Here is a 12,382-nt window from a genome sequence, read left to right on the forward strand (position 1 = left end):
ATCAAAATCTGGAGGTAAGCCTAGAATTACAGCTTTCTAAGAAAGAGTCTGGCTATAGAAGGACATACTAACAGTGTGGATCTTTCACAAATTATATCCTCTTGCTACATAACCAATATTTTTTAATCTTGATGTTATATAGGTTTTAAAGATTGGAAAATAATGACAATGGCTCATATATTACTCTGTTATATTCATACCCTTCATTTGCCAGTTTGACCTCTATTATTTTTAAATAGAAGTGACTTCTCCTTCTCCTAAAGCCCCTGGAAGTAGGTACTGTGCCATTTTATCTTTTCCACTCTCAAAGAATCCAGCACTTGGTACAGATAGGCATTTCACAGAGGCTTGTTGCCATGGTGTTGATGAGTTATTTTTGATAGGTCATCATTTTCTAACACAATAGGAATTCCATAATGTAGATAGACGGTGATTCTATCCTACTCATTCAAAGACTTCGGTATAAAACTTTTGGCATTTTTCTAAAGCTAAGACAAGAATTGATCAGATGTAGTTAAGGTTTTTTTTGGTCAATAAGTTACCACTGGCGCTATTTAAAAGTCCTCCTGATTTTGTGGTCTTAGGGCTATTGTGACCTCAAGCTGTAACTAAAATCAGTCCAATGCAACAGGAGTTTCAAGAACAGCAGCACAAAAATGATGTCTTAAGTGGATGGGAAAAGAAGGCACATATTTTCAAGAAGGCCTCTTTATTATTGAAGTAGAAGTTTCCCTTCAAGATGACAAGTGGTGCAAACTCCTCAGGATCTTACTTGTCCTCAAAAAGGTGAGTGTTTGTAAGAAGCCAAATGGCAACCACCCAGGAGGGAAAGGAAAGTCTGTATTAACCCAGGCTAAAGACAAATATTATGATGTCTCTTCCCACAGAAGTTCTAAAATAGAGGACAACTACTTGAAAGAATTGAATGAGGACTTAAAACTAAGGAAGCAGGAACTTTTAGAGATGTTAAAACCTCTAGAAAATAAGAACAACCTCTTATGCCAGAAGTTAATGTCTAACTTGGAGGAAAAACAAAGAAGGTAAGGGCTCCCTACTCAGGTTGGAGAATTTAATCTCCATAACACTAGCAATGAGTATTTATATTGCTTGGATTTTGTTTTCAAATTCAGACAAATAGGCCTAGTAAAATGTAAAGAATACGCAATCACAAAGGGGTGAAGATGAATCCTTAATTTTTTGGTAAAATTAAATATGACTCAACGCTCATCTCATGAGGCTATAGTTGTTACTCTTCCTTTGTAAAATGCCTACTCAAGAAACAGGTAACAGACTTCAATGACTTCAGTCTTTCATGTTTACACTCATAGTTTCCTTATTCATGTTTATAAAATCATTATAGGAAAAACTATTCTGCTTTTTATATTCAAGCAGTGAACTGCTGATCTTTTCTGAACCTAGGAGCCCTCTGGATTAGAATCCTGCCTCTGTAAACATATGAGAAAGTCGTAACTTTTTGCTAGAACACTCACTGTTCCTGGGGCCCACAAACTGTTTCCTTTCTAGTCTCAGAAAATCTCACATCAATTGAGATGCCCCTTATCATAAGCCTCTCAAGGAGCTTGGAATTTTGGAGAACAAAAACCAGACAAAAAATTGTGGTCAAGCACCACTGCTTACACCAGCTACTTAAAACAGTAAAATTTTCTCAGGGCAACAGAAACAAAGGCTTAGGAAGAAGAAGGGCAAGGAACAGAAATACAATCGATGCCTTCAAAGAATATTCTCTCTCACAGTGAAAGACTTGATTTTTGATTCAGATTTTGTTAGGAACTTCTTAAAGGCTTGCATTCTTTGGGGGCTACCAAGGATATATGGTTTCACCAACAAAGTCAAATGTCTTTATTTGGAGACTCAAGGAGTAGGAGGAGTTGGACAGAGAAGGGTAGGAAATAACTCTGAAATTTTATCCTGAAGACATCAGGTTTTACAACCTCCTCCTTTACAGGGGCAGAACTGCTTCTTCCTCCCCAAAAGTCATACACCAAAATATTCTTCTGAGGGGATAGAGAGGAATCTTGTTGGCTATTGAAAATCAAAGTCTTGAGCATTAAGGAGCATAAAACTCATTACTGAGCACATAGCTATGGCAAATGTAAATTGGGAATGGAATAATCCCAATTATAGAGACTTTCTATGTCCCAAAGGACTTCCAAAACTCTTGAGATTCTATTCCCTATCTAACTTCCATAGTAGAGTACTTTCTGACTGGTTGCAGAATACTAATATTATCCTTTTGGAGGTCTGTATGTTTTATGATATATCTTTTCCTTCAGTTTGCAGATCATGAGGCAGATCATGGCAGGGAAAGGATGTGATGAATCCTCAGTCATGGAGCTCATTAAAGAAGCAGAGGAGATGAAACAGAACCTGGTAAGAGGTTGGTGGGTACTATGGGGAATAGCCTTCTAAACAGTGCTCAATTCCACTGTTATTGTCAGATGTAAAAGGAAACACATAGTGCTCATTTCCAGCATCTGATGCTTTAACATTCTTATCTCTTTGATCTAGAAAGTCCAAGATGATCCCAAGGGAGTTAGATGGAATATTGGGAAGGACAGAGACTAGCTAGCAAAATTCTATTTCTTTGACTTTTTAATAACTTTTCATCTATGCATTAATGGATATAAGTGCATTAACCATTCATATATCTAAAGAACAGGATATATGTATTAAAGTAAATGAAAAGAAATAATTTACTCTGAGATTCTTAGAAAATCTTTTAAAAATCATCAATGTAAAAGGATCTTAAATATTAGAAATTAGTGGTCTAAGCCCCAGAGAAACTGTCATATGATGTAAACATCTTAAGTATTAGGAACTAATTTCTACTAATATCAGTTCATAATCCCCATAATTAATGTTATTACTTAAAATATTATTTTAATCATCATCATCATCATCATCATCATCATCAAACTTATCTCTCATGTTCTTGGATTTGAGGGTAGCTCCATTTATTGCCTTCTCTGTGGTTTACTATGTCCCTGACCCCTTTTCCACCATTAACTTAGTAATTTCTTCAAACCTCACTTTAATGGCTAGACAAACACATGTCTCTGTTTATTTGGTCCCCCCCTCCAACAGGAAAGGAAAAACAAGATGCTTCGGAAGGAAATGGAGTTGCTATGGAACAAGGTGTGCCTCTAAGGATCTCTTGAAAGTACTGCCCTGCAGATCATAATGCAAAGAATCCCTAATTCCTGTGGCCCATCCTCATTTTTTAATGCCCCTGCTTCCACCCATGCATCATTTCAATCCATTTTTTTTTTTTTTGGTACAGTAGTCAAAGTGATCTTTTCAAAACAATCAAAGCATGTCACTCTTCTTATGAAAATCCTTTATAGCCACCTCATTATGGTATAATCTAGCTCATGTCTACCTCGCTATAGTCTCCTCTCATAGAAGTCTTCCCTATACTTTCTATGCAATCACCCTACTAGCTCATGGTGGTTTCTCAATGTGTCAAGCCTTTTCCTATCTCATGGTCTTTGTTCTTGTTTTACTCCCTGTCTGTAATGCTATTTTCTCATAGTTGGCTCATCCTCATTCTTCAGATCTCAGCTTAAATATCACCTCTTTAGAAAGGCCCTCCTTGTGTAGTCCATCTAAAGTAGAGCACCCCTCCTGTTAATGTCGTCAATAGTACTTTTCATGATATTAACTTATTACTTTTTATTTTATTATTATTATTTTTTACTCCCTTCTTGTCCCCTTACCTGCTTCTGGGATAAAAACTCCTTCAGTATCTTGATTGCTTTGTCCAAATCCCTAACACCTATCACAATGTCTGGAACAAAAGTAGAGAATCAGTGAATATAAGTTGAATGAATGAACAAAGGAATACCTAATTCTAATGCCCATATGATTTTACAACAATCATTGCATTAAGATAATATTATTAGAACGCTTTCCTGGAAAACCAGGAGGGGAAATACCTTTGTGGACTAGCCCTTGGAACCATAGTACTATTTTGCAGGTCACACAGCTGAAAGGGCAGATAGTGTCTTCTGACATAAAACAGGTGTGTGGTATGATCTGACTACTTTTTTTCATCTCACCTTTCCACAAATAATCAGGATAACTCTGAGACCTGCATCTTGAAGTAAGATCTGCTCCTACTTCTCAGCGGCAGCTACAAAACACTTCTATGAGTTTGGAGAACTTTTAGTTTCTAAGTTCTTGAGTCTTTGTGATAGAAAACACAGCTTCTATGTTCCTCTATGAAAATACAGCTTCTCCAGAGCTACCAAAGTACTTTTTATAGGGAATATCTAAACACCTTAGCTTGTGATCAACTTTCTCTACCCATTCTTCAGACAGGGGGAAATGGAGACAAGCAGCATGCCTAGTGACTAAGAATACAGGCTTGAAAGTAGATATGGTTCAAATAGCAGCTTTGTACTTTTCTAGCTGTGTGACCCTAAATAAATGACTTAACCTCTTCAAGTCTCTATTTTCTCATCAATAAGATGGAAATAAAATTAGTAACCAAAGAGCTGTGTGAATTAAGTGAGAATGATTGTAATACAGTACTGAAAATAATTTGTAAGTAGCTTAGAGTAGTGATTGGCACATAATAAGGATTGAACTGGTATTTTTTTGATTATAAGGTATATTCAGGCTTGGTGTGGTGCATGTTTGTGATCTCAGCAACTCAGAAAGTTGAGGCAGGAGGATTGCAAGTTCAAGGCCAGCCTTAGCAACTTAGCAAGACCCTGTCTCAGAATAAAAATAAAAAGGGCTGGGGATGTGGCTCAGTGGTAAAGTGCCCCTGGATTCAATCCCTAGTACCAAAAATTTATATATCAAACACACACACACACACACACACACACACACACACACACACAATAATACATATATTACACTCAGGGAACCAAAGGGAAAAACTCATTATTTTATGAATCCTCTTTGGTAGGTAGTACAGTTTTCAAGTTGGGCCCTGAGAAGTTGCTGACTTGCAGGAACCAAAATCCTTGACTCACTTCCCTCATTAATTCCTACTAACTTAAAGCTCTGGCAAAATGTTTCTCCACAGACATTAGAGACAGAAGAACTTCGAGATCAACAAAAGGCACCACAGATAAAAACCAGGGCAGACTTACAGGATGGAAAGGCAAGTGGATGGCATGTACTTAGAATTTCAAGATTGTTGGTGCCATATACTAGGCAACCTGTTGCTAATAAGCCTAATTTGGGTAGGCAGATAGGTAAGATCTGAGCTTTTAGGGTATATTGGATCTTATGGTCTGCCAGATACTACACTTTTCCCAAGGGATTCTATTTCTTTAGCTCTCTTCTCTCATCTCAGGCTCCCAAATTCCCCTCATCATCTAGCAAGATCAAGGATGAATTGGAGATATTATTTGCAGAGAAAGTGAAGGAGATAAGGTAGTACAATCACTCTGAATGGTAGTAGCTTTTGGAGCTAATAAATTAGGTATCTTTAATGTAGCAGTTATCTGCCTAAGGTATGGTATACTCCTGAACCAATGCAGTTTTATAAGCAATCCAGTTTCTGTGAGATATTATATTTGAGTGACATCACAAATTTCTGGAAAATCATGTTAGCAAGGACAAAGCTATACTAACAATGACAACTCCAAAACAGCTATTTGATGTCTGACACTTGTTAGTTTGTCTTAGAGAATGCATTTAGAGTATTATATTTGTATATCATCATCTCATAATTGACTCATTCACAAAAAAATGGCCTGTTCATTTATCTTTTAACTTTGAGAGTGTGGATTACACAGGGTAGGCCAACTAAGAGGACTGTGCAGTTGAAACCAAGCGAATAGTGAATCTATGACACCATAATTTTGCTATAAGGTTACCAAAGCATATTGAGAAAACTGATTTTTGATCTCAATTTACTTTGTCACCCAGAGGCTCTTTCTTCCACCAGGAAAAGCAACAGAGGAAAATGGAATGGGTCAAGTATCAGGAACAAGCCAACATCCTTCAGGTACCAAGGTCTTCCAAGCCTGGACATGGGAAGCAATTTCATTCATATAATATAAAGGCTTTTATAGCTTTATATTATTTAAGCCCAATTCCTTCGTCCTGGGTTGCCAATTGTCCTGCTAAAGGAATGTATCCTGGAGAGATGGCTGAAGTGACCTATCTCTGGTTTCACCTTGAATAACTTGGAATAAATAGTATTTCATCCTAAATTCTTCATTTTGTTCTATTAGAAATGGGCGGGGTCGGGGGGGGACAAATACTAAATACTATCTATCCAACTTAAAAAGACTGAACATGAGGGGATTATTTTTTAATTTCTGTGTGAAGAACATTCAGGTAACAGTGGATATAGAGAAGTTAATATTATATGAGTAGTTTTGAAAAAATGTCCTCTTTCAGAATGACTTTCATGGCAAAGTGATTGAGCTGAGAATTGAAGCCTTGAAGAACTACCAGAAGGCCAATGAATTGAAATTATCACTGTACTTACAGCAGAATTTTGCACCAAAGCAAACATTTTTAAATCTTCCAGGGTCCCAAGGTAGGTGAAGTATCATATACAGTTGGAGGATTTTTGTTGTTGTTAACATCGGGGATCCCATTACTTGTAAAATGAAAAACATTGTCTAGTTACATGGTAAATTAAATGTTAGTGGTATAATAATAATTGTTTTCACCATCATCCATATCAATATTATTCAGAAGCTCTTGTATCAAGGTAAGTATTTCTCTGGAGGAAATTAAGTTTTCTTTGTACAGATTAAGTAATATGTCATGTTCTTAGTATATGTAAATAACATAGCACTTAATAAAATATTAGTTTTCTCTTCTTTTCCCCTCACCTAAGAATCAGAATTGTTTGATTTCATGAATCTTATTGAAATAGATTGTGTTTCTGCAGAGCAGAAGGCCAAGGAGATAGATATCTGATGATGGTTGTTGAGTTTCACTAATCCAGAAGTTCCTCTGGGAGTTTCATTATTTCCTCTAAGGAATTTAGGGCATCATTACAGGAAGTCATACAGTTTTCCATAAAAAATAGAATAAAGGAATGACTCTGAGGGCCAGGAAAAGAATTCATACATTTTCAAGTATATATGAACTTAAACTCTGCAGTTTTAAAAAGGGCATACAATGGGAAATCATAACCAAGGAATGACAACGTTCTATCAGTGTAAGTATTTTAGTCTCTAATTTCTTCTCTGTCTTATTTCATAAAAGGCTTGAAAAATTTAGAAAAGCACAGCACATATGATTAAATAAATAGATGGATAAATCAAAGGAAAGAGAAAATTAGTTGAAACTAGGTAAATACATGAAAATACATGATGGAAGTACTATGTAGTTGGTAGCAGTAGACTATAAATTTGATTCTGGATTCCCCAGAAAAAAAGAAATATGAATTTGTGGTGTCCACAAAGTAAATAACAAATGAATTGCTCAGGAGAAGCATAGCTTTTCCTGGTAGGTACTCAGACCTGTGAGAAATTTCTCCTCTATATCATCATAATGAAGACAGGACCCTATACATCTAATAATATCAATATCCTCAATAATATTTTTAAATGATTTAAAAAATGTAAACTTCTTAGGCTGTTTATCATCTGTTCTTCAGCATAATATAATAACAAATTATTATTTTGAAAAATTTTAAAAGGATAAATAAACTCAATATATAAACTCAAGATGATTTGGTGCAGGCACATAGCACTCTGCCTTGATCCATAGGTTAAATTGTAGAAAATCAGAAAACTGAAGAGAAGGACTACCCTACTCCAGGTAATGTGCCACACATATTTTTTCTTTCAACTTATGTCTTGAGAAGAACTGGACAATTGAAAGCTGGAAATAAAGAACCCAGAATGTAACCAGAAGCAATATAAAGTTATTAAGATACAAATTAAGTAGAGAGAAGGGTTATGAGGAAGACAGACCCCTGTTTACCTCATGCAACATTAACCAAAGGTCATCTCAAGAGATCCACAGAGCAAGGATCCAAAAGTCTTTCCAGATTCAAGTCAAGCCCAGATTAGTTAAGTAGTGAAGAATTCCATTCAACTTGATTGTCTCAGTGGGTTTCCCCCCACCTTGCCTACAGAACACTGAATCCATTTGAACTGAATCCATTTGAACAATTTACAGATCAACATATTCCTCTCTCCTTTTAAATATAAAAAATTGGGGTGGGGATTTAACCTGGGGTAATTTATCACTGAGTTACATCCCAGTCCTTTTTATTTTTTGTTTTGAGACAACAGGGTCTCACTAAGTTGCTTAGGACCTTGCTGAGTTGCTGAGGCTGGCCTTGAACTTGTAATCCTTCTGCCTCAGTCTCCTACTAGGATTACAAGTGGGCACCATCACATTTGGCCCCAAATTTTAAAGTTTTAGCAAGATGCTTAAAGCTGAGACCTATTTTTTAAATTAGAAACTGAAATTAGTAAGACATAGAGAATTTTAAAGAAAACCATCAGCAACTTGGAACTTTCTTCTTGATGCCATTAAATTAAAAGCATTGAAAAGGGAACAATTTTCTCACTGTGATTTTTAGTATTTAAATGCTGTATTACAATATCTCCTAAATTTATCCAAATTTCCATCTAAAATCATCTCACCATCAGATTTTGAGAAGTTGTAATTCAATGAATATAGAGTCACAAACATGAGTTATAGGCCTTATTCAAATCTACTAGTTATATGACCTAGGCAAGTCATTTAGTTTTCAATCTTTTTCTTTTCCTAAAACCACCATAATATTTTATAGTGGGAATTGAAAAATCCTCACTTCTTTGTAACCCTTACAATGACTCTATGGAATAGGAATTCTAGAACAAAAAACAAACTTAGGAAAGTCAGGCTACTGATTCCATATTTAAAGCTTAGTTCCTGGACTATGCATTAAAATGGAAGTTAAAATGTGTGATTTCTCATGCCTCTTCCATTCCTAAAACAGTGATTTGAATCCAAACTTACCAACTGTTTAATGTACCATCCTTCTAATTAAGGTTAATTTTTCTGTAGTGAAGAAAATATGGTTATGAAATGTAATGAGATATTTGTAATTCAATGTTTATCCCAGTAGGTGGCACCAACCACATCTAGGCTTCAAGTCCACCACAAATAGTGGTAATTCAGGAAACAGGAAATGTTGCAGAAGGCCCTAGCTTTCTATTACCCTTAGGACAAAATGTGTCATATTTATATAGAGAGTGAAAAAAGAAAAACATCCTATTGATGTTTTGTATCATGCTCTGTGGCACCAAGATGAATTACTGGCAGCCTTGATTAAACCATATTATTAAACTCAGTATTCTGTTGTGCCACACACCTAATTATTATTCTACTCCCTGATCTTCAGTTCTCTCCATTCCAAAAAAAAAAAAAAAAAAAAAAGTCTCTTATTTCTTCCACAATTCTTATACTGTTTCTCTCTACCACAGTAAATCAGGCAATTAGGACAATGAAGTGAAACATGGGATGGGCAATTGCACAAGGACTATTTTAAGTTTAAATACTTGATAGTGCTCTTGGATGGTGTTGCTTTTCCTCTGCTTTCAAATGAACTGAATTGAATAGACCTGTCTTAGAGAGAGGTTTGAATGTAATTTTGGTCATACTCCCAGAGAAATCAGGGCACAGGCCCTTCTGTTCTAGGTATTTCTGAATAGAGGGAGGTTTTGCAACACTGCTCTTGGCCAAGAGTCTCTCCTCCCACTGTCTAATATGCTGCTAGGCTAAGTTATAGTGGTGTGATTTATTTGGCTGGCAAATACTACTGACTTAGTTACACTTCAAGCACTCCTTGAGGCCTAGGACGTAACATTACCGTTGGCTGTTTTATTGTTAGTATGCTATCTCACCTAGTTTTCTAAAAGAGAAAAATATTTTTCTGTTGCTCATATCTAGGGTGAAGTCTTTCCTTTTGGCCTTTCCAGAGACAGCTCACTTTTGAAGGAATTTACTTCTCCAGCCAATAAAAATTTACAATTTGACACAGGGTGCATGACAGATCCTTCCTGGCTTTTGTGGTGTCAAGAGAGCAGTTTGTTTTCTTTGGAAGTCATATACTAAGCAATCTCTAAATTCAGCTGAATTTCCCATCAAACTGCTGGTGTTTAAGGAAGAGATTTATCTTCAGTAAGAATATAACTCGTGATAAGACATTTGATTTTGACAGTCTGGCTTTTCCGTCACCTGCCCCCAACTCTTAGCACTTTCTTTGGCTCTTTGAGACATAGGTTCTCCTTTGAGAAGAACCTGAAGGTTGGATGTGGATATTATCCTACACTTATAAATTCAGATGAAAGCCCAGCAAGATGGGAAATGAACACCCTTGAGACCTTCCTTACTCAATAACCTTCTGTTCCAAAAGCAAGTCATTTCTCCCGCCTTTAACCTTTGGTTTGCCTTTAGTATTATTCTTCCCAACGGCTGAAATATGCTTCTGCAGGTGCTGCTGAAGGGAAAATAGTAGTGTTGAGCTAAAATGCTGAAAGGCTGGAGCAGAAAATCATGGCTAGCTCAAATCTGGGTCCTTGATAAATAGTATTGCTCTCAAGTATAGGCTTTTTAAAGCTTTGAGGCAACCTCAACCTTTTCAATGTCAAAGTTAGGTTTATAATATTAGTAGGTTATGCAGCTAATTTCTAAGCTAAGGTCATTCTTTTGGTTCCCATAAAATCTCACAAAAGTCCAAGAGGAGAATAAAATCCTTTTATTCCCCTAAATATAAATTTTGAAAATTAAAACCATTAAACTGTACCTTTATTAATGTTAGGATTATTGTAATGAATGACAATAGATTCACCTTGTTTGCATCATACCCCCAGGAGAGCAGTAGAATGTCTAGGACAGGGTGACGATCATACTTGGCAAATAAAAAGAGGATACCCAGTTAAATTTGAATTTCAGATAAACAATAATTTGTAGTACCAGTATGTCCCAAATATTGAATGGGGCATTTTTATACTGAACATTATTGGCATTTATTGAAATTCAAATTAAACTGGGTGTCTTATATTTTAGTTTGGCAACTCTAACGTAAGACAGGTTCACTAAGGTGCCTACATACGGCCCCCTATAATTCTTTCCATCTTTTACTGCCTCCCCTCCCCTTAACCTGTGCCTGTCATTCTCCCTCCCTCCTCTTTCTCTTCCCCAACCCCACTTTTATCTTTTGGTTGTTTTCTGCTATTCGCAAATGACCAAGTTTGTGGAATCTCTGCTTGGGCTATCTAAGTGTGTGTATATATGTAAATGTTTTATTCTTCCACTTCTTAAATGTTGTATTAGAGTACATTTTGCAGACTCACAAAGATGTTTAACTTGCATGTCATTCTCAAATGATTCCCCTGACTGTTGCTGCCCACTGTGGGACAAGAGCTTTTAACAGAAGAAAGAGATCCACTACTCTAACTTAAAAATATTGTTTAGTGAACTTATTTTCTGAAATAATAATCATAAAATTCATAATAAAACTAATATCAGTTAGTCCTATAGTAATACAATTATATGATATTGTGATGAATGTTAATAGCCTTATAACTCAAAATCTAGGTTCTAAGGGCACTACAACTATGGGAAGAGCAACTACTGGCAGAAATGAACTCAATATGGTGAGAATGACTTTCTTTTTAAAAATTCCCTATTTTAAACACTGGAGTGGATAGAAGGTGTAAATTTTTGTAATGCATTTGTTTATTTGCTTGTTGGTTTATTTTTGTGGCATTGGGAACTGAACCCAGGACCTCATGCATGCTAGATAAGTGCTCTCTACTACTGAGCAACACCCCCAGCCCTTTAATGCATTTAACATACGTTCTAATTTATTATTTTTTAAGAGGATTCACAAAGTGAGAACTGGGGTCCTCCATGTTTTAGCTATCTTTTTCTCTTTTTTTCTTCTCCTATTTTAGAGAATTCTGGGATCAAAGACCTACATTGCACAACAAGGAGCTAAAGAAAATCAGTCCGATGATGCAGGAGGGAGGCTCTTATTTCTGAGGTCACTGCCAGATGAAGCTCTGAAGGATTAAAAGGCTTTCACTCCATTTGCTTTGGACAGATTTAAAGACTAGGCACAGCCATTTGTGTTAATTAAAATTTCTCAAACCTTTGTTTTAGTGCTGTTTTCCCTTTCTCCCCTCACCGATCTAGGTAGAATTGTTAGATGCTTTGTTTTCAGTATGTTAGGAATTTATCATTTAGGGATTGTAAACAGTCTCTTATTATTTCGATTGCTGTTGGATTTGAAATGACTAGATTTAAACCACATTTTATGTAGTTCAAATTCATAAGTAGGGCTGGGGAGATAGCTCAGCTGGTAGAGTGCTTGCCTCGCAAGCACAAGGCCCTGAGTTCGATCCCCAGTACCGCAAAAAAAAAAAAAAAAAAA

The 12,382-nt window shown here is 36.1% G+C and overlaps 1 protein-coding gene across 1 annotated transcript; it reads left to right on the plus strand.

Moving 5' to 3' along the window:
• The first annotated feature begins 739 nt into the window (after positions 1–739).
• Ccdc196 (coiled-coil domain containing 196) lies at positions 740–12,023 on the plus strand. Its single transcript, XM_047539541.1, has 10 exons — positions 740–786; positions 888–1,040; positions 2,295–2,391; positions 3,106–3,156; positions 5,060–5,137; positions 5,333–5,412; positions 5,911–5,989; positions 6,388–6,529; positions 11,545–11,603; positions 11,904–12,023. The coding sequence occupies exons 1-10, from the start codon at positions 740–742 to the stop codon at positions 12,021–12,023; spliced, it is 906 nt and encodes a 301-aa protein (XP_047395497.1).
• The last annotated feature ends 359 nt before the right edge of the window (positions 12,024–12,382 follow it).

This window comes from Sciurus carolinensis, chromosome 2 (assembly GCF_902686445.1).
Source record: "Sciurus carolinensis chromosome 2, mSciCar1.2, whole genome shotgun sequence".
Taxonomy (NCBI): domain Eukaryota; kingdom Metazoa; phylum Chordata; class Mammalia; order Rodentia; family Sciuridae; genus Sciurus; species Sciurus carolinensis.

What these genes read in the sequence shown, in the direction of transcription:
- Ccdc196 (XM_047539541.1), top strand. Translation starts at nt 740, where the DNA reads ATGACAAGTGGTGCAAACTCCTCAGGATCTTACTTGTCCTCAAAAAG. An exon ending in TCTTACTTGTCCTCAAAAAG is followed by an intron (nt 787 to 887) that starts GTGAGTGTTTGT and finishes CTCTTCCCACAG; the next exon opens with AAGTTCTAAAATAGAGGACA. An exon ending in GCAGAAATGAACTCAATATG is followed by an intron (nt 11,604 to 11,903) that starts GTGAGAATGACT and finishes CTCCTATTTTAG; the next exon opens with AGAATTCTGGGATCAAAGAC.